Source organism: Platichthys flesus, chromosome 12 (assembly GCF_949316205.1).
Source record: "Platichthys flesus chromosome 12, fPlaFle2.1, whole genome shotgun sequence".
NCBI lineage: Eukaryota > Metazoa > Chordata > Actinopteri > Pleuronectiformes > Pleuronectidae > Platichthys > Platichthys flesus.
Window position 1 is genome coordinate 22,780,968 of NC_084956.1, and position 21,427 is coordinate 22,802,394.

General features: G+C 40.3%; 1 protein-coding gene across 2 annotated transcripts; it reads left to right on the top strand.

Annotated features, from left to right (window-relative positions):
- Positions 1–8,210: 8,210 nt before the first annotated feature.
- On the top strand, positions 8,211–19,875 carry LOC133966224 (inactive pancreatic lipase-related protein 1-like). 2 transcript variants are annotated; one of them, XM_062401037.1, is made up of 13 exons: positions 8,211–8,278; positions 8,350–8,404; positions 10,570–10,718; positions 11,047–11,166; positions 11,533–11,667; positions 12,473–12,581; positions 13,626–13,745; positions 14,009–14,125; positions 15,734–15,852; positions 16,955–17,084; positions 17,422–17,536; positions 18,426–18,593; positions 19,767–19,875. In XM_062401037.1, the coding sequence occupies exons 2-13, from the start codon at positions 8,350–8,352 to the stop codon at positions 19,828–19,830; spliced, it is 1,401 nt and encodes a 466-aa protein (XP_062257021.1). In that variant the 5' UTR covers positions 8,211–8,278; the 3' UTR covers positions 19,831–19,875. The 2 variants fall into 2 exon arrangements, with proteins under 2 accessions (XP_062257021.1, XP_062257020.1); XM_062401036.1 differs by having other exon boundaries at positions 8,212–8,278; positions 10,567–10,718.
- Positions 19,876–21,427: the final 1,552 nt, after the last annotated feature.

Sequence of the window (21,427 nt, forward strand, 5' to 3'; positions counted from 1 at the left end):
GAATGCACCAACATGTCACACCCCAGAGACATTAAATTAGCATTGCCTTGACAAAGCAGCTTTGACCTGCCATTTGTAAACAGCCTTTTTAAATCCCTGCAGTTACAAAAATCACATAGCTGATTTAGCTAAAAAACTGATTATATTATTCTTCGTAGATCTAACACTGAGGATATGTGTATTATTCAAAACGACTGGGTGTCATAGCCATAAGGGTCAGTTTACTGACTCATCTGTGCTTATCTGTGCCCATAAATATGATTGTTGCGTAAATTATCTGGTTATAATTCAAGGTGTACAGTCTATTTGCATTTCATTATTCCTCTTTGATGTGATGCAGATCATCGTCTTAAAGGAGGTGGATTACATGAATGGGAGGATTGTGATGAATATATTAAGACTCAAGCAGAAAACACATTCATGGTAATTACTGTTGAAAATACAGAGTGTAATTCAGCAGACTCTTCCTTTGTTCCTGGTAGGAGATTAGAACATTTTTAACCGGCTGATACAACCTTTTGAAAGTTATTAACTAAACAAAACGACTTCTGGTGATACTTTTGATGAGCTGTTTGCAAATCCTACTTAAAGGGGGATAAATCTCAGGAGTTAATTAAGAACATTGATTCAGGAAAAAGTTTTATGATGTGAAGAGAAGATAAACAAATTCATATTGTTGGCACCTCTGAACCGCAGGATCATAATCAATAAAACAGCATAAAAAAACTGATATAACTTTAATATCAAATAAATTTGTTAGGGTTTAACTATTTTACAACAGAGGAAAATAAATTAGGTAAATTGAAAAATGCTGCTGTGCTATTTCATACATTTCTTTAGAAATTAAACCACAAATGATTGGAAATTTAATACATATTGTTTCGTGTAAATATTTTGGTTATAATTTGTGGACCAACACGTTTCTGGTAAACAGGCTTTTCAGTTTAATCTGAGCCAATATTACAGGTGTAAAGGGTTCCTTGGACCATGGTCCTGGGCAATGACCAAAGTATAGTCCGACCTAAGGAGGTGCTCCCTTTCCGGATCAAACTGAACCATGGTTCTATTTGTCTGGTGTGTGAAACATTTTATATGGATAGATCAGACTTTTAGACCAATTGCAAGGAAGTTGAGACAGCATTAAACAATAGAAGAAGAAAAGGATCGGATCACAGGATTGGTTGTCAATATCAGGTTTGAATGATGAGGTCTTTCCTTTTGCTGGTAGTTTTATCACAATGATATTGCAATGGCATTGAGATGAGCAAAGTGAGCCTGTTCATTCAAGTATAGGTAGACACAGCACATGTAGATGACGATGACAGGACTTAAATGTGTCACATGTCTTTATTCCGCTTCCTACATTGCAATCGAAATCAACACTATCCAGGTCCAATGTAAATTAGACAAAGCAATAAAGACAGAGTAATAGCACTGTAAATAGCAATGGACCAAACTTTCCTCAGCACAAATGTGTTTTTGTTTTTATGTCATTATCTTTGACGTGCCAAAGAAGAAGTAGAACCTCACCAGCTTGTTTGCAGATGTAACAATAGCATTGAAATGTTTAGATAGCATAGAATACAGCTGGAAAGGGACATTCGCATATGACATGAGAACCAAGCATAGAGGGAAAACATTCATGTATACTCTCTGTAATTGGACACACAAATCAGTAGGAAAGCATAGTTTGTCTTTATTTTACCTTCTCAAAGTAACAAATTACTGTCGTAAGAAAAACTGGAAGAGGATCATGAAATCAGGGACGGTGCTCGTTGACAAAACAAATCAATGTGGAGTGTTGAAACAAAAGAAATGAGAAACACAATTTCTGGAAGACAAGTGGAACATCTTCAATGAGAGGAGCTTGTTTCTGTATCAGCCTTGTTTTACAGCCTATATTAGCCTCACTGTAATTTAGACAGTGCCCTTCACCTCCCAGCAGGTGTGAGCAGCTACACAATAGTGTTCCCTGCAGCTGACAGCCAGTGGTGCAGCAACACCTGTCGGGACGTAAGAAGCACACACCTTGTTTGGGGTTTAACCCAGAACAAGCCGCCTTTAATCAGTAACAGGACAGACAGTGTGCAGCAATATTTCAGACTGATATAAACAACAATATTTCTGACGACTGGGAGCAACAGAAAAAGAACTCCACAAACTTTAAAGGTCCATTTTTGAATAAATAAGAATTCAACAGTGACGTTGCACAAAACAGTGTCTCTGTTAAGTTGATCATTATACCAAAGAAATTGTCCCAGTTAAACTATGAACAGAGGGTTATTAGGAGTAACATAATGGAAGCTACTGTTTTGGGAGACATAACTTTTTTTTTTTTAAAGCAAGGCTTCGTCATTCAGGACAATATAGAATGTTAGTTTTCTTTTTCCAAACATGAAGATCTGTACCAGTTTCATAACAGTTTATTAAGGCCAGATCCACACTACGTTTTCATTAAACAAAATTGATTTCTAACATTTTAGCAAAAGTAATCTGAGTGCATACTAATACAGCCTCGTCATGTGTGTGCCAGAATCAACAGGAAGCTGACTGTCTGCTCTTTACCCGACGGAAATCTCTATGCTAAAAAAAAATGATATGCATTTTATGATATATAATAATAAATGTAAATATATATATTGATAATAATAATAATATGCTTAAATTCAATTTTTTAGAATTCGTGTAATTTTGCTTTTCAGCACAGACTTACTGTAATTGCATTCAGCTGTAAAGTAGTAATGTGGAAGCATGAATAGGTCGTGGAGATGAGCAAACATTTTTTTAGGGAATTTGTCATAATAGTCATAATAGAGACAGTGATGGGTGTGTATAGTGTGATTTGTTTTTTCCTGAGGGTGTCTGGACCACACACACACACACACACACACACACACACACACACAATGTGGTGAACTTGGGGAAGAGTAAACCGCCAATTTAGACTGATCTCAAAACTGAAAAAGGTTCTTTAGCTCAGTGTTGTTTTCAGGGATTTGGTGATATGTATTGTTCATAAACCAGGTGGCAGAACACACACATGTACTGACACATCAAACACATCAGTAACCATTTGGTTCTGCTGTGTACCTCTACACCTTTTCTTCATTTTTCTCCTCTTCACTTGGGCCCCTTTCTATGTTTTTGTCTTCTCCACTCTCACCCTCTCTTCTTTCTCCTCTTCTACTTATCTCCTTCCTCCTCCTCCTCTTCCTCCATTGGCTCTGAAAGCCTGGTTCAGCTTGTGGTCATGCTCTTCCTCCAACTGTAATATATTAGGAGGCTTAACATTCCTACAGTAAGCCACTGCAGTGCCGACCCAACCTACTGAGCTTTTCTGTCCCACTCCCCAGCCCTTCCAGCTTGCACCGTCTTGCATGTAATTTCCCGTTTGCCTTAGGACTCCCCCACCATCCTAATAATGGACTCTGACATGCATGCCACTCACACAGATTGCGGTTCTATTTGTGAGTGCGTAGCACAGGTATACACACAGGCACAGTGGTAACAGCCTGGATCCCACCTGATTTCTTTCATATGTGGGAAACCAACTCCTACAATTAGCAGGGGAAGTTTTTTCAATCGTATCAATATTTTATTATGTAACTATTATTTTATGTTCCACTGTAAAGAACAAAAATGTAAACGATTTAATCTTCTTCATTCTCATGTCCTTATTTTCTCCTAGATCATAAAAGCCATACAAATCAAGGATAAGACTACTGTTACTCCATATTATTTATCATTAATAAATCCAAAGAAAATCCCTGTCTGCAGCACTGAAGTCTTAGTCCACTGGTTCCTACTGTTGGTCAAAAGCTTCACTCCGTGCAATGTCTGTAATCAATATGTTTGACTCATTCATCAGCTGAAAGCACTCACTCTTGTTCTCTTTATAAAGGAAATGAAACAAAAAGAGTATGTCCCATCACTGTTACAGAAGTTCGTATTGTGTCCTGTTCATTTAAGCAGCTCTGGTTAAAAACTAATTTAATATACAAACCAAGCATCTCCCACTAATCTAAGTCCCCCATTTTTACTGCGATTTGCAGTGCAAAGCTCTTTTAGAGGTCGATAACACTGGAAAAGCCACTATGAATACAGACCATTACCATAAAAGAAGACAGGATAAGAAAATACAATTCACCTGGCGGCCATTTTCCTCTAGCACTACCCTTCAGGATGTGAAGCACATATTCTCCATCACTATCCTCCAGGCTGCAAGTCATATACATATACTGTCAGCATTTCACTGATTCTGGACTGATCAGGAGGTTTCACGTATTTAAATCGAAAATCATCTCACAGAGAGATGTCAAGTTGGTCTCTTTGGAGAAGCATCTTCTTCAGGACAACATGGCCGGCTGAAAGAAAGATGTTGTTTCCTTCCCAGCTGAAGTGCACTCCGTCAGGTAAAAAAGGTTTCGTTATAACCTCATACCTGGATGTACCATTTCAGTTAGACAGACATGTGTGGGGGACTCTGTGTGAGTGTGTGTCTGTGTGAGAGAGAGAGAGAAAGAGAGAGTTTAAGTGAAAGCAAATAATGATGTGCTTCCACAGTAATGACGAAACATGTCTAGCAGTGGAATAGTATGGCTCATCAATTTATTTTTATTTGCTTTTGAACAAGAGGAAGATATACAGTTCCAGGTTTTGGACACACACACACACACACGCATACAGACTCACACCGGCTGCAGCAGCAGCAGCAGCTTTTGTCTAAAACCTATTCCAGACACCTCTAATTGGCTGGTATTTATCCAGGAGCCCAGGAGAGCAAAGTGCACGCAGGGCTGTTTTCACATGGGATTAACCCAGGTCCAAATCCTAACACACTTCACAGAGAAAACCCCAACACTCGCACTGCATCCTCTGGCAAAGATCGGCCCCCATCGTCCTGTTTACCCAATCTAACCGGTGTGATCTGGCCCAGTGTTTCTCAGCTGCTGGTCTGCTGGCAAGCGATGGGTTGAAGTTGCTACATACATTATTTTATTAACAAAAAGACCTTGGGCAGGCAGTAGAAATTACATTTAACACAACATCACTGTGGGTAGGACATAAATGAATATGAAAATCAACTTACTATCAGAATAACAGAAAACTCAGGCAAATTTGGAGATTCCATTTAGAGAATCAGCTGCTCTAACACTGAACCCAAATCTAGACAGGGACCTGCTGAACATGGGTAAAGCTTGACAGTTGGAAGTAAAGACATGCTTATGTGTAGTGGTGTCCTTCAACATCACACTCATAACTGGAGTCAGCTCGTCAATATGGTGTAACCCTGTCTTGTAGACATGACCTCCTTATACTGAAGCCTAAACTCGGACATCCTTTTCATGGTAATAAATAACAATATGGTCTTAATCACATTTCCTTCAAAACGCAAAAACCTGTTGCAAATTAGTCGTGTGTTAAAGTCACGTCTTACTACAATAAATAAAATCCCTCTGGTCCCAATGTTACGAAGCGCTAAGACACACAACAACATCACAAGAGCAAAACACACACACTGATCATTGCTTGTTTACACAGATCATTTTGAACTTGTTTTGATGTCTTCGATGTTATGCTTTGCTAATTTAGTATGAATAGTGTAACACTGGATTGTAACAGTATCAGCCTTATGTCTTAGGTAGTTAGGCTGTAACAAGCACAATATGATATGACATGGTCTGCATGCATCAACACAAATTACCTCTGCACATTGGTACTAGTACACTTCACATGAGGTCTGTACAGAGGAAGGCTCAAAAATAAAAATGAGCTCACACAGCTGCATGCCTCAATTTACTTGCTCTCTACTGCCACCTATTGGACACACACACACACACACACACACACACACACACACACACACACACACACACACACACACTCACACACACAATATAAGACAAATGAGACATTACCGTGTTGACATTGACTTCTAAAAGTGGACTGCTCTGGGGGAGAAGACAATGGAGTCAGATTTTTTATTTTCCATATGCAGATATGCAGACACCATATGATGTGTATTCTGAAAAGACCTCCAGTTATGATTTTCAGATTAAGATTAAGAGTTTATTTAATTCCGTTCTCTAGATAAATTGATGGGTAATCTTTGTTACCTCTGCTACAATATCGTCACACATCATCATTTTGACAGCGATTATTGTTTTTCTGTGTGGTGTTTATATTCACACACTGTTCTGATAATTTACTGAAGAGTTGTGAATATCAGCAACTCTTAGGCTGCTGGTACAGAAAAGACCTGATATTATGAAATCCTGCTGAATCAAGACATCTACATAACAAATCACATTTATTATTACTACAATGATTATTATCTGGTTCTATCATCAATAACATCTTAACCTTGTGAGGTTATTGATGTAGAATTGACCATGTGCTCTCCCACACAAGGTGTAAGTGTAACAGAGTTAAACATTTACTGTACAAGCACTGTGGGAAGTTAAGGCGGCAGCTGATTATGGGTTATGATTTCACTAGATGATTAGATATACAATATGCCTATAGCCATATATTCTACTATTATTAGATAAACCTCTATTATTACACTCTTCATCACTGCCTCCTTCATCTCTGTCAGACATTTTCTTATGTGTCAATACATAAACATCGATACACCTCTTTTCTCATGAATGCTGTAAATATCGTGATTTTGTTTACATGCTCTGATCTGACATACAAACTGATTATTGCATGTTTTCACAGATCATTGTGAACTTGTGAACAAATAAGATTGAATTGAATTGAATGAAACTAAAGTCGTCCACATATTGTTCTAAAAACCTCACACACATAAAGTGAATACTTTCACAAACACAACTAAAGGGCTTCCACATACAATGTGCTCTTATGCACACATATTCAATGATATACTACAGCCTACTGAAAACCTCACACAGGTAAAGGTACAAAGCATTGAAGAATGCAACTGGAAATCCGTTCTGATAAACATAAATCCGTACAAGGATTTCACTTTTATCGTTTTCTTGGAGACAGAAGAGACCATATTAGTACGAGAAGGTGGAGCTGAAAAGGAACAAGGGGTGCATACGTGTCCACATATGGCAAATATTACATATATGAAGAGCAACCTTGTGAGGTTATTGAAGTAGAATTGACCATGTGCTCTCCCACACAAGGTGTAAGTTTAACAGAGTTAAACATTTACTGTACAAGCACTGTGGGAAGTTAAGGCGGCAGCTGATTATGGGTTATGATTTCACTAGATGATTAGATATACAATATGCCTATAGCCATATATTCTACTATTATTAGATAAACCTCTATCATTACACTCTTCATCACTGCCTCCATCTCTGTCAGACATTTTCTTATGTGTCAATACATAAACATCGATACACCTCTTTTCTCATGAATGCTGTAAATATTGTGATTTTGTTGACATGCTCTGATCTGACATACAAACTGATTATTGCATGTTTACACAGATCATTGTGAACTTGTGAACAAATAAGATTGAATTGAATTGAATGAAACTAAAGTCGTCCACATATTGTTCTAAAAACCTCACACACATAAAGTGAATACTTTCATGTACACGACTAAAGAGCTTCCACATACAATGTGCTCATATGCACACATATTCAATGATATACTACAGCCTACTGAAAACCTCACACAGGTTAAGGTACAAAGCATTGAAGAATGCAACTGGAAATCGGTTCTGATAAACATCAATCCGTCCAAGGATTTCACTTTTATCGTTTTCATGGAGACAGAAGAGACCATATTAGTACGAGAAGGTGGAGCTGAATAGGAACTAGGGGTGCATACGTGTCCACATATGGCAAATATTACATATATGAAGAACAACCTTGTGACGTTATTGAAGCAGAATTGACCATCTGCTCGCTCACACACGGTGTAAGTGTAACAGAGTTAAACATTTACTGTACAAGCACTGTGGGAAGTTAAGGCGGCAGCTGATTATGGGTTATGATTTCACTAGATGATTAGATATACAATATGCCTATAGTCATATATTCTACTATTATTAGATATACCTCTATTATTACACTCTTCATCACTGCCTCCTTCATCTCTGTCAAACATTTTCTTATGTAACAATTCATAAACATTGATACACCTCTTTTCTCATGAATGCTGTAAATATTGTGATCTTGTTGACGTGCTCTGATCTGCCTTGTCAGTCAGCTGTGGCTTTCCCACACCTACATGGCCATAAAAGCATCTGGGTTTCAAGCAGTGAAGGATCACTACCTACTTGTCCTGCCTGAAGGTAAGTACACGCCATGTTTCCATTAATATATCTGTATCATTTCTCTTCAACTAAGACTTTTTGTTGAACAGATGTTACAGATGTGGGGTTTGGGTCTGTTCTGCTTCCTCGTTGGATCATCATATGGTAAGTTTAAATCCTCCAGTCAGTTTTTTTCAAGCAACAAACTCATTGAGCAATATATTTAAGTTTCATTGTTGATTTCAGGCTCCTGCATTTTAAAAGCTCTAAACATGAAGATTTCTGCTTTTGTTTTCTCTTTAATCAGATTATTCCACCCTAATTATAATAGCCTGCCCTAGCTTTCCATTAAATATACAAAGTGGAATATTGAGAAGACTCCACGTCTGTTACGGCTGCAGCACAAGTCAATCATAAATATCCGAATTGTTAGGGCTTTATTTATCAACCCACATTTAAAAAAAACGTGAGACATCTGGTATTATTCACAGGAGTTTGCAATAGCTGGCCACTAATCAGGCTGCTTCTTGAGCCAGGTAATGTTTCTGGACAATAATCAACCCTTTTTTCAGAAGATGGGGCGGCTTTTAGATGACGTTATTGTTTGATTACTAGTTTGACTAGCACAGTTATTATCAAACTTGCTCGAGTCCTCTGATAGCAACATTAATTAATTATTACTTAGCGAGTCCACCCAAATTAAAAGATGTGGATGATAGAATTGTTTAAACAGGGATATGAATGACATGGTCAAACATGCTCCATTCTCTAATTTGTCATGTTAAAAGTCAAAGCCTAAATTCAAAAACAGAGTGTGCATGTCAATTATAGATAACCAAAACAGGAAACTTTATCTAATAGTTATATGGAATAAATCTAACTTTCATTTCATTTCATGATCTGATTTGTTTTAATTAATTTGGAGACAAAACTTGCTTTTCAAGAAAACTTGAATCAAATAAAATGGAGATAGTTCTTTCCTTGGCAGGAAAATCATTTTAAGTCCTTTCCAAAACGCTTTTGCAGGAACATTTCTACCCAAGAAAGGTCAAATATATATAAAGTATGAAATTAAAGTATAACGATATGTTATATCAGAATCTTGTCTTGACAAAAGCTTTGGTTCTCACTGGGTCCCTAAATCAATAATCAAATAAATCTTTAGATTTAGACAAATTAAGTAGATAACACGTTTCTCTGGATTTACAGTCTTCAATCGCCAAGATACACTGACTGAAATTATTATCTAAGGTTCAGCTGTCATTTCATTCTCAAAAGTATTTGCATCTCCAGCCATCCCTCTGTCAAACTCCTGAAGTTTGCTGACGACACAACCCTGATTGGATTAATTTCCAATGGGGACGAGGCCGCCTACAGAGAGGAAGTTAACACCCTGGCTTCCTGGTGTGCAGCCAGAACCACCTGGAGCTGAACGCTTTAAAAACTGTAGAGATGGTAGCAGACTTCAGGAGGAGCCCAGCCCAAACCGCCCCCCTCACCATGTGTGAATCCCCAGTTAAAACAGTGGAGTCTTTCCGATTCCTGGGGACTGTCATTTCACAGGACCTGAGATGGGCGGAGAACATCACCTCTATCATCAAGAAGGCCCAGCAGAGGATGTTCTTCCTGCGGCAACTGAGGAAATTCAACATGCTGCTGAAATTGATGGTTGAGTTCTACACAGCCATCATTGAGTCCATCCTCACCTCATCCATCACCGTCTGGTTTGCTGCCTCCACTGCCAAGGACAAGGGCAGACTGCAGCGGATCATTCGGTCAGCTGAGAGGGTCATCGGCTGTGACCTGCCGGCTCTCCTAGACCTGTTCCACTCCAGAACCAGTAGGAGAGCAGGCAAGATCATTGCTGATCCTTCCCATCCCGGTCACCACCTGTTCCAGAGACTCCCGTCCAGAAAAACGTTCCGGGCTACCAGGACTAAAACCTTGCGTCATCTGAACAGTTTTTTCCCCATGGCAGTGGGGCTCACAAACAAGCCCCCTGCATCACACTGACTCTGCTGCCCCCCCCCCCCGCACATAATTTATAACTCTATATTATTGCCATTATCACCAATCTCTGCCCCTTAGAACCGCACGTAACTCTCTTACTGTATATATTGTTGTTCAATATTGTTGTTGTTTTTATATTGTTGTTTTTATATTGTTGTTTGTACAGTGCATCAACCACACCAAGGCAATTTCCTGTATGTGCAAATATTCATGGCAATAAAAAGAATTCTGATTCTGATTCTGATTGTACTGTATGTATATGTTCACATGTATATATCCGAACTGTACCTGATGTGCTCCTGGTGATGTGTTCACAGCAGCAGAGATATGTTTTGATGAGCTGGGCTGCTTTGCTGACCTGCCTCCCTGGGGGGGCACTATCGAGAGACCAGCCTCCATCCTGCCCTGGAACCCTGAACAGATCGGCACCCGCTTCCTGCTCTTCACCAAGAAGAACCGGTACTTCCAGGTAAGAAGGACGATTATTTATGAACTCATTTATTATTACAGATTCTCACTTTGCTAATTTCACTTTTGATGAAACTCCTTTGTTGTTAAAAAGAAGAGCCGAACTTTGAATATCTGGTTTATTTTTTCAACCCTGAAGGCTAAAGCCTCATGTTACCATCAGCTACATTCTTTTTTGCATAAAACAAGACTTTTATCTTGCCCCTCATTACTTACTTATAATGTATCAATGTACATTATAAGCAATGTTTTGAGGTGGACCTGTGATGTGATGAATGTGAATCTTAATCTGAGTGTCTTCATCACTGCTTTCTTATTACAATCGTCAGGAGATCCGGGAAGACAGAACCGTCCATTCCTCCAACTACAACGGAGTGAGAAAGACACGATTCATCATTCCTGGCTATTTGACAGCAGAAGATGAGAACTGGCCACAGGAAACGTGTAAGGTAGGAAGGAAACATTATGGGATGTTCTTTGAAGAGATACTAAACTATAATTTTTGTAAGAGCATCATTTAACCTTAACATTGATGTTGGCTTCAGTAGATGAACACACAAATGTGGGCATCAATGACCTGAGATAAAATAACATGTGATGAAGCCACTGAATTTATATCTGAATAACTGTGAACATGTTATAATTCTGAACATTTCTATCAAGAGTTGTTTTTGCTCTTTGGTTGATGTTATTTATTGTTAGTTTTGTTTTTCAAATGGGCTCTATGTATGAATATGAAGTACAAAACGTTTTTTGTGAAACTTTTAAACCTTATATTCATCTGATCTTTGTCAACTAACATTTGCTCTGTGCAGGATATGGTGAAGTGGGAGAGTGTGAACTGTGTTGCTGTGGAGTGGACGACAGGTGTGAAGACAAATTACGCCCAGGCTGCCAATAATGCCAGGGTGGTGGCTGCCCAGGTGGCCTCCATGATCAAGTTCCTCATGGTAATGTAACCCATAGTCCAATACGTGCACAAAACAGAGGATGGTCAAAATTGTGGGGATCATTAGATGTAGATGTTTGTTTTATTGTCTGTGAAACTGGGTTAGATCAGAAGTTCCAAATAGCTTAGGGTCCTCCTCCTCCTCCTCCTCCTCCTCCTGACACTCTGCACCAGTGTCTCCAAGGAATAAGCGATCAGCCCGTTGTTGTTCTCCCTGTTGACCCACAACTGCATGGCCACGAAGAGATCCATTACCCTGCTCCCTCTACCTGGCCTCTTAGGGTTAGGGTTAGCTGAGTGTGGGCTGCAGGAGGCTGCAGGAGGCTGCAGGTCTCTGAGGCTGTGGAGACGGTCAGATGATTCAGATGATTCAGATTCTTTGAGATCCACCTGGTCAATCTGCACAGGTGAGGCAATGAAAGCGGTTAGACAGCAGCTCTTTTACAGGTGTAGAGCATCCTGACTCTCAGCATCACGGCCTGGTCCAGCAACTGCTCCTCTCCCGACAACTTATGACACACCTAGAGGACTGAGCTGACCTCCAGTCTGCATCCAACTCTGCAGGAGGAAAACACAACAGATCCTCTCCGACCTCAGCTACAGGTCTTTCATGCTTTAGGCCTTAGTTCATGTTGTCGAGTAAATGACAACAAACTTAAAGCCCCAAATTAAGTGAAAATTACTCAACAGAGGTGGAAAGGGCACAGACAAATAAGATTGGGAGCAGAGAAGTTATTCTCATACACACAGTAGTGCATAATGTATGTTGGACGAATGGTTTTTAATATTCATGTTGCATCACACAGCTCAACTACAAGCAGAAGGCTGATAAATTCCACATCATCGGCCACAGCCTCGGGGCTCACGCTGCAGGGGACGCTGGGAGCCGGCTCACTGGACTTGCACGCATCACAGGTACATGTGCTGGAGCAGCCACACTTGAAAATGGACTGTTAGCTGGTTGGAGGGGGAGCTATCAGCAGTAATGGATTATAATGCTCAGTACTATGTTTTTATCAGTGTATAATTAGGTGAGCAGCTGTGTTTGCATCACCTCGGAATGAGCTCTGGGTATCCATAGGAGGAGCGAGTTCTTTTCCCCATATAAGATGTGGCAAACTATAATGAGTACAGAAGATGTAGGGTGAGCAGTGCGGCTGCTGTGAACAAGATTGCTGTTGTACATTTTTGGGACAACTTTCAGACATGTGAGAAAAATCCTTTATCATTCTAGTAATTGTGTTAGGGGCGGCTGTGGCTGAGGGGTAGTGTGGTAGTCCTCCAACCTAAAGGTCGGCAGTTTGATCCTCAGTCTGACCCATCTGCATGCCTTAGTGTCCTTGGGCAAGATGCTGACGACTGCAGGGCCCCCCATAGAATAACTAAGTGCAGCGAATAGATGCACTGTATGAATGTGTTTGTGAATGGGTGAATGTAAAACTGTACTGTAAAGCGCTTTGAGTGGTCATCAAGACTATATAAATACAAAACCATTTACCATTATTATTATTACATTTTGTGAAGCTGTGTTTTAACTAATGTTTAATTTTAGGGACCAAGATTAAAGTAGATGAAATGTTGGTACAGATCTGAAACAGTTTTCTCTAACATTGCGAGATACGGCCTTGTTTCTCATTTTCACAGATTTCCCAGGGAATCATTCATGGATCCTGATGAAAACAAATCTGCCATAATTAGAGGACAGATATTTATTTTTCTCCTTTTTAATTCTCACTTTTTATAGAGCAAAGAATTATCCTTGTCCGACACAAGGGTTTTGGTTTTGGTATTTTGCGAACAGGTGAATCTTAATGTCATCTTAACTTGGGGAAACAATGCTGGTCTTTGTTGCAGTCCATCTTGTGATTTGGTTGCCGAGACAGCTGAGCTGGTATAACTTTAGCCGCAGAGCCTTCGTCTGATCTTTCTGTAATTCAATACCACTCTTTGTCTGCGTAGGACTGGACCCAACTGAACCTTACTTCCAGGACACTGATGCGTCTGTGCGTCTGGACACCAGTGATGCTGCCTTTGTGGATGTCATTCACACCGATGGACTTCCTTTCAGTTCCAAACTTGGTACATATCACCACTGATCACGATGGTGTTCTCACTGTACTTTGAAACACTACAGCACAGATTAGTAGTTAACTGAGCCTGGAAGGAGCAGTAGGTACAGAATCTGAATGTAGTTAATGTGAAAAGTGTAAAATATATATGTTCTGCGCTCTTATCTTTTATGGTAGGCCCACTAATAAGCACAAAAATAAGGGAAATAAAGTATGATCATCTTCTTTTGTCAAATATGAAAAATTAAATTAGTGTTGCCCTCCTCCTCTTAGGTCTTGGGATGTCACAGGCTATGGGCCACATCGACTTTTATCCCAATGGAGGAGAACTGATGCCCGGCTGCTCCGCCAACAGAGGCAAACCCACTGATCTGGATGCTATCTGGGAAGGTGAGAGGATTTAAGACACATAAACTCATCTTAATTGAAAAAGTGAAAATCAGTCCAATTATGTTGATGATTTTGTTGCTACTTTTTTGACAACTTCCCTCTCTGTCAACTCTGTCAAGTATTACATTTATGACCATGTTGAAAAGAATCTGAACTGAAAAGTGCAGGTGAGCGCATCTCTATATTGATCACATCATGGAGTCTGTCTCTTATTTATACAGAACAGTAGTAATTGATGACTTGAGTATATTCAGTGGCATTGCGTTTGCAAGAGGTGGAATGTTTTTATCCTGTAGGATGAAGGTACGTCGATGAGTCTCTCTCTTTGCTGTTCTCCTCGTATCCCTTGTCTCACAGGGGTATCCAAAGGCAATGGTGTCCTCTCATGGTGGTCATTAGAACTGCGTTATTTTGTCCATCTGGAATATCACCTCAGACTGTGAGTCACTGCCGCAAATTGATTAGCAAGCCTCATTGGGCAGCAAGACTGTAAAAAAAAAAGTAATGAAATCTCAATAAAATGTCTCAATATGTGTTCTGATTGGTCTCAATCAGCTACGGTTGTTAACTCACAGTTTTACTTAGAGAGTAGAAACAGGGCTCATAATGGTGTGATCCCATTTGACACTGCTTGCATGTGCTCTACACACTCAAGACAACAGGCTCCATCACAACCGCTCCTCCTATACATAACACAATGAGTCATGCATCCTTATTTTCTCAACCACGCAACTTACAATGCGGAGCCCCCCTGTGGAATATTGGAGCCGTCCCAACGGAAAAATCGTAAAGAAACTGCAGGCAGGGTTATTCCTGCTGGTCCCATCTGAGCAAACATTTTCTAAAATGAATGACGACGGCTTTCTTTTGAAATGTGCTGCTGAGTAGCGAGGCTCAAGTGGCAGCATTGGTGCCATGCCTGGGTCCGGGGTGGGGGGTAGGGGGGTGTTGGCACAGCTGAATATGCCACTTTTGATCCTACAGATAAGAGAGGGAGAGTTGGAGCCAGGGCTGCATAGCTGGAGTTCTCGGAGCGCCTGGTGTTTGCCCTGCACTGGAGGAGAAAACAACAGAAGCCATGACCTCTCTCTATGTCTGTCTCCAACCAGCAGCGCTCCTCTGTCTCTCCGTCTCACATTCTTACTCTGAACATTCTCCTTATTGTTTCACTGGTGCTGAGTCTGACTCATGAACAACGGAATTTAATCCTGTTTTCTGTGATTCTCATCTAAATCACAGCAAAGCGATACTCTGATCACTTTAAATATGCACTGATCAGCCGCATTATTAGAACCAGTCACTATTTCTAATGTTGATTTTGTAAAGTCGGTGCATAAACAACATTTAAACATCACATTATACGTGAGAAAACATTAAAACTGGGAACTGTTTATAATGTTGCGGCTGATCAGCGTAATCCTCCCCTTCAGTTGACAGCTTCTCACTGGCTTTACTCAAAAGGTCAGAAGTTTGTATTTAGCCATCTGAGAATCAGGACTATAATAAGCAATCAGGTCTCTTCTCTTATTCCTCCTTACCTCTTTTAACACCACGTCCCTCTCACTTCTTGTCCTCTCCCCTGTCATCACCTGATCCAACCTTTGCCAGGTACGAAGAAGTTTGACGGCTGTAACCACGTCAGGGCCTACCAGTACTACACTGAGAGCATGGTTAAACCCCAGGGCTTTTTGGGATACCCCTGCCCCAATAAGGACAGTTTTGCAGAAGTAAGTCTTCAAGGTTCTACAGAACCATGTGATGATACCTGCTTCAATGGTGCTGATATAAATGCAAAAATAAATGTTTAGATCAGATTTTTGCGAAAAATGTATTTAACATGTAGCCGAATTAGTTTCTTTAGTTTATTCCATGTCATATTTATTAACATGGAGGAGAGAGGATTTATGACCTATACTTCAGCCAGCCACTAGACGGCGATTGAGAAGATTCGGCCTCATTCTTGGAGAGAGGTCATGACCTCCATCTAACAGTCTATGGTACTGTGCCAGCTTGCTAACTGGATCGGTCGATGAGAGATGACTACATCAGCTCAACAGAACAGGTTACATAGAATTAGATGATGCAGCACAGCTAAAATGAGAAATTCCCTTTTGGACTCTGGTAACAAAAGTCAGCTGCTCAAAAAATGTCAATGCTCTTGGTCCCAATGGGTGGCGGGCTCCACTGACGTGGGGTCTTGGAGGCATCCCCTCTTATTCCCTGTAAAAAGTGACATGGAGCTATAAGATTGACTCAGACAAGAGAAGTGCTGGAGAATATCTCCAACATCCCAGCATGAGTACGGGGATGCCACCTGTTGCTGCTGCATGACACTGATATGGCTGTGAACCATTTCTCTGGTTTCAGAAGTCAGTTCGGCAACACTGCATTTGAGTTGAGGCGGACGTGAATGGGCTTCCCTCATGTGTTCCATGGGGAGGGCTTGTATCTGCAGCTGTTGGTGTTAATGACAGTTTATCCCTGCTTTGGACACATGTCCCGATCAAAGGAGGCCCGGGGAGCTCCAGGCATGACCTCATACGACTATGCTCTTGTTGAGAGATGACAGCACCTCCTTGCCGCTCACCTCGTAAAAGCTCTCTGGTGTTATTCCTGCGGCCATAGCTGACAGCCACAAAGTCGCCATGCTCCCACGCTGTAACTTACTGCACAACCACTATCACTCTCTGCCTTCATATTTTTAAAGTGGCAATCTGCAACAAGGTCTACGGGGTTGTTACTTTCCCTTGACTCTTTATTGACAGGCGAGGACTCTCGCACTCCATCACACGATGAGCTCAGTGTTCACACCTCACCATGTCTCCGCAGGGAAAGTGTTTCCCATGTGGAGACGGCAAATGTCCTCTGATGGGCCACAACGCTGACAGGTTCACTGTGACTGATGGTGTTTCAAAGACAAACTACTTCCTCAACACTGGCGATTCACAGCCCTTTGGTCGTAAGTATCCTGTCCTCACAACACATTCACTCTCACATTGAAACTTTTCATTTTGATATTCATTTCAATTTGATTTGTATCGCTCCAAATCACAATTTACATCATCAAGGCAGTTTACATAGTAAGGGGGAAAGGATAGAGAAACCCAATAGATCAGAAAATACAGTGCATTTAGGTTACATAATCTGAAACAATAGCATGGTACCAGTCAGCTTTTCCCCCTGTGTTTTTCAATCAACCCCACCCATGAAAAAGTATGCAAGTAACAAGGTATGATGACACTTTGCCATAATTGGTGAATAAAAAGTGGTTTTCTACTATTTCTTTCCACTTCTAGGTTACAGCTACAATGTGTCAGTAACCCTCGATGCTCCGAGCTGGTCCACAACAGGCAGCATGTATGTGGCACTCATCGGAGACAGCGCCAGCACCGAGGAGCACAGGCTCAATAGGTAAGAACATTATGTATCGTCTGTGGAACACACTGAGGGGACATTTGAGTTCTTCGTTTAGGATGCTGTGCTTCTTGCTTCCAAGTGTAATCAGGGTTAGAAAAGCTGCAATGCAAGTTGTGGGATTGGATATTTATTTTTTATATCTGCTTGAAGAAGAGTCAAATCCATTTTTTTTTTTTACATTATTCTGTTTTATGTAGAGTATAAATAAGGACAACACATCAGAGCCCTTTGTCCATCAGCCGCTCCTTCCCACTCCTGTCACATCTGGTGCCATCTCGAGGTTGCCAACCCTCAGCCCTTAAAGAAAACTACATTAAACTCCATTGAGAAGAATTGCAGCAAAACAAGAATATTTTGAAGCTGGGTGAATTACCCCTTGCCACTGCCTTGGCTCACCCCCTAAACAAACATCTGATTAAGAGGAGGGAAGCAGGCGAGAGATCAAGCAAATCAGCAGATACTGTACTTCTGTTTAAACCCTCTTACAAGGTCTGAGGTTTTCTTGACGGCCTATCTCGGGGCTCTTACTCCAGTACCTGTCATAGCAAGTAGAGACGCTGAGGAGATGAGAAATAAATGAGAAATAGACCAGTGGCTAGGCTGACAGAAACGACAGAGATCAGTGAGTATCCACAATTGACCAAGTCTGTGAATTAGACACCAGTGAGTTAGCTGAGCAGACGAGAGGAGGAGGGATCACTCAGGCCTGGCCTGTCAGAGTAAGTGATCACACAGTCACTGTGTATGTGTGTATGGTAACTGCAACTAAAGTCTGTAAAAGTATTGAAGCTCAGATTGCAATGTCAAAGTGAAGCTGAACGGTGGTTTTATACTGTGTGTGGTTGAGCATTTAATTTCACTGGGAACTGTGATGTTTCTCCAGGGGGTCAATGGTGTCTGGGCGGACCTACGAGATGCTGCTGGACGCTGAGGTGGCTCTGGGAGATGTGACAGAGGTGACGTTTAGATGGAACAACTACATCATCAACCCATTGAACCCCAAGTACGGAGCATCTAGAGTGGAGCTGCAGAGTGGACAGGACAACAAGATGTAAGTTGATTTTTGCTCTCTGAGGGTTACGGCCAGGTGGCGAATCGACAACTATCATTTTAATAATCAGCCAGTTCCAATAGAGAAGACAAATACATTCAGTCTGAGTCATATCACTGCAGCTGCTTCACCATGATTAGTATTTGAACCAAAACTTAATTATAAATTGTTATTGTGATGTATGGGTGTTACATTAGGATGATTCTAACTGATTCAAACTGATTATGAGTTCACAAAGAACAACACACCCTGGTCACTGAGAGCAATGAACTTCAGGGTCTTTAATCTAACAATAGAAAACGAAACCAAGAAACAATTTAAAAAAGCTCAACTTAAAATACCATCTGTTACTTAGCTTTGACTGACATTTAACATTCAGTTAGACAAATTATAGAAATAGTAGAATGTTTTACCATTATTCATATTTATGTATTATTAATTATAAATTACCAGAGACTGATGTTACTTCCCCACTGTAAATGTCTCTGTCCTCTATCTTCCAAGTTTGTGTTTTATTTGTGCTTCATGTTATACACCTCTGGAAAATCAACAATCACCACATTAAACATATTTCTCTTTTTTCGTTTGACAATGAAAACTAAACATGTGGAAACAACTGAAGTGCGAATCTTCATATAGTTTGTGAACAGATTCACTGGTGACTAAAGAAATTGTGGTGCATCAAATAGGGAAATATTTGTTTCACATGTTGTGTATAAATGGGTCACATGGGTGTCAGTAAATGTAAAATGTATCTTTTGTTTGGAAATCTAAATGGGACCCGTACGAGGTCCAGGACCCAGACAAACCATCTGGGTGGAGCATTTTACCACAGTGCATGGACTAACTTTAGCCACTAGATGGCAGCATGGGACTGGTGCCATCTAGAGGTGAGGGGTTCAGGGAGCTGCTGAAGTAGAGAACATTCTGAAGATTCCTCTATTATATGATATGATATATTATATATTTTGTCAAACTTTTTTTACAACATAAATAGAAGCTCGTGATCAGAACCAGATTTTTCCGCTCCTGACACAAATACAGAATTAATTGTTGTTTGGGGATTTTTTTGTACTGATATATATTCTTCAGTACTAACATGGAGCAGTTTAAACCAATATGTTCATCTGGAATGTCTCCCTCAGTCTTTAATCTCCTCTTCCTCCTTCACAGAGTCGTCTTCTGTGGAACATATAGCGTGGAGGAGAACAAAGTCCAGTCTGTGCTTCCATGTTAACTTTAAAGACCAAGTCTTTCAATAAAGATTTTGAATTCTCACAAATTTGTTTCTAATTATTGATATGATAAAAGGGCATCTATCACACCTTATCAGCAACTTTGTAGAGAACACTAAAGAGTTCAAATATTCCAAAAGATGACCTTTCACACTCAGATTAAGGAGGAAATATTTAATAAATTATGAATTTGTTCTCTAAAATCTCAGAAAAATAAAGTCCATCATAATTTCCAAAGAGTCGAAAGTAATGTCTTCAACAATCTTGTTTTGTTGAATCGATAGAATCATAGGAGACTCAGGTAATCAGGAAATATTTGAAAAAATGCAGTAGATTATAATTTAATAATTTGATTTATCAAAACATGGTTACAAAGAGCTTAACAAAATACATAGAAATAAACCAAATATATATTTTTTTATATTTAAGGTCTTTCCTAAAAACATATGTTTATATGTTTAAAGAGCTGAAGAGTTTAAATCCAGAGCCTCTGGACCTTGATGGCAAAAGCCCGGTCACCCCTGGTTACCAGCCTTGATTTAGGAACTAGTTCAAAAAGTGTTGGTTTAAAGATCTTACAGCTTGGACCATGGGGAGTTTGTAGTTCTGTAATGAACCAGACGACCAGACTATGCTGATCTTTAAAAGTTAAAAGATCTTAAAATCAATCCTGAACACAACATGCAGCGTTCTGAATCAGCTGAAGCCCAGACCCTGAGGATTGACTGGTTCATTTGAATAGTGCATTGCAGTAGTGCAGCAATGACAGAAGAAGGAACAAGCACGAATAAGCTTGTCTAGGTCAGGAAAGGTAATTTGATTTCATATTTCTTAGGTGAAAATCACACGGTTTCATATTGACGTGGCGTCAGGAGCCTGGAGTATCCTAAAAAACACACAATGTGTAATATCATCTGTGACTCTATCAGTTTTTCTGATGGAAGTAAGGTGGATAATGCAGCTTTAAAACCCGAAAACAACAATTGTACTCACTCAAGTTAGCAAAGTGTGAGAGGGAGCACTGCAAAACTCTTTACCTGCACGTTTACAATCTTTAGTCGTTATTTATCAGTCATTACACCCTAAGGGAATTCACATAAATGTACATAAAACCTAACTACAAAGTTATTAACCCCCCACTTTAAAGGGCTAAACAAATGCAAGGGATACTTCCGAGTCTGTGAAGACAACTGCTCCTGTCTGTCTCTTCAAAGCCAACTGTTCCTTACTGTCAGGAGCAGGAGAGAGGATAAATGTTACCCACATTAATATTGAGAGACATCAGGCTTCCTCTGTGCAAACACAAATCAACAGTAAATTACATGGGGAGCTCGCTACTTTCTCCTGCTCATTTGGATATGGAATGGTCCCGGACCAAATCTTGTCTAACGTGTCACATATATCTGTAATTCCAAGAGGCTGCTGCATGTACGTATGTGTGTGTGACCGTGTGTGTCTGCAAAGCTCTCATTAATCTGTCCCTGGCCTTTCGTTGGCTTATGAAGTCCTGATTGTGCGTCATTGTTTGGCTTCATTTATTTGAACACACACCCTGTAATCACGCTTGTAAATACACGGCTTTAAAAAGGCGAGCTGCCA

Bases quoted from the DNA above. Each gene is read 5' to 3' on its own strand.
- LOC133966224 (XM_062401036.1), top strand. From the start codon at position 8,350: ATGTTACAGATGTGGGGTTTGGGTCTGTTCTGCTTCCTCGTTGGATCA. The intron at 10,719-11,046 runs GTAAGAAGGACG...TACAATCGTCAG, and splicing joins AGAAGAACCGGTACTTCCAG to GAGATCCGGGAAGACAGAAC. The intron at 11,668-12,472 runs GTAATGTAACCC...TGCATCACACAG, and splicing joins CCATGATCAAGTTCCTCATG to CTCAACTACAAGCAGAAGGC.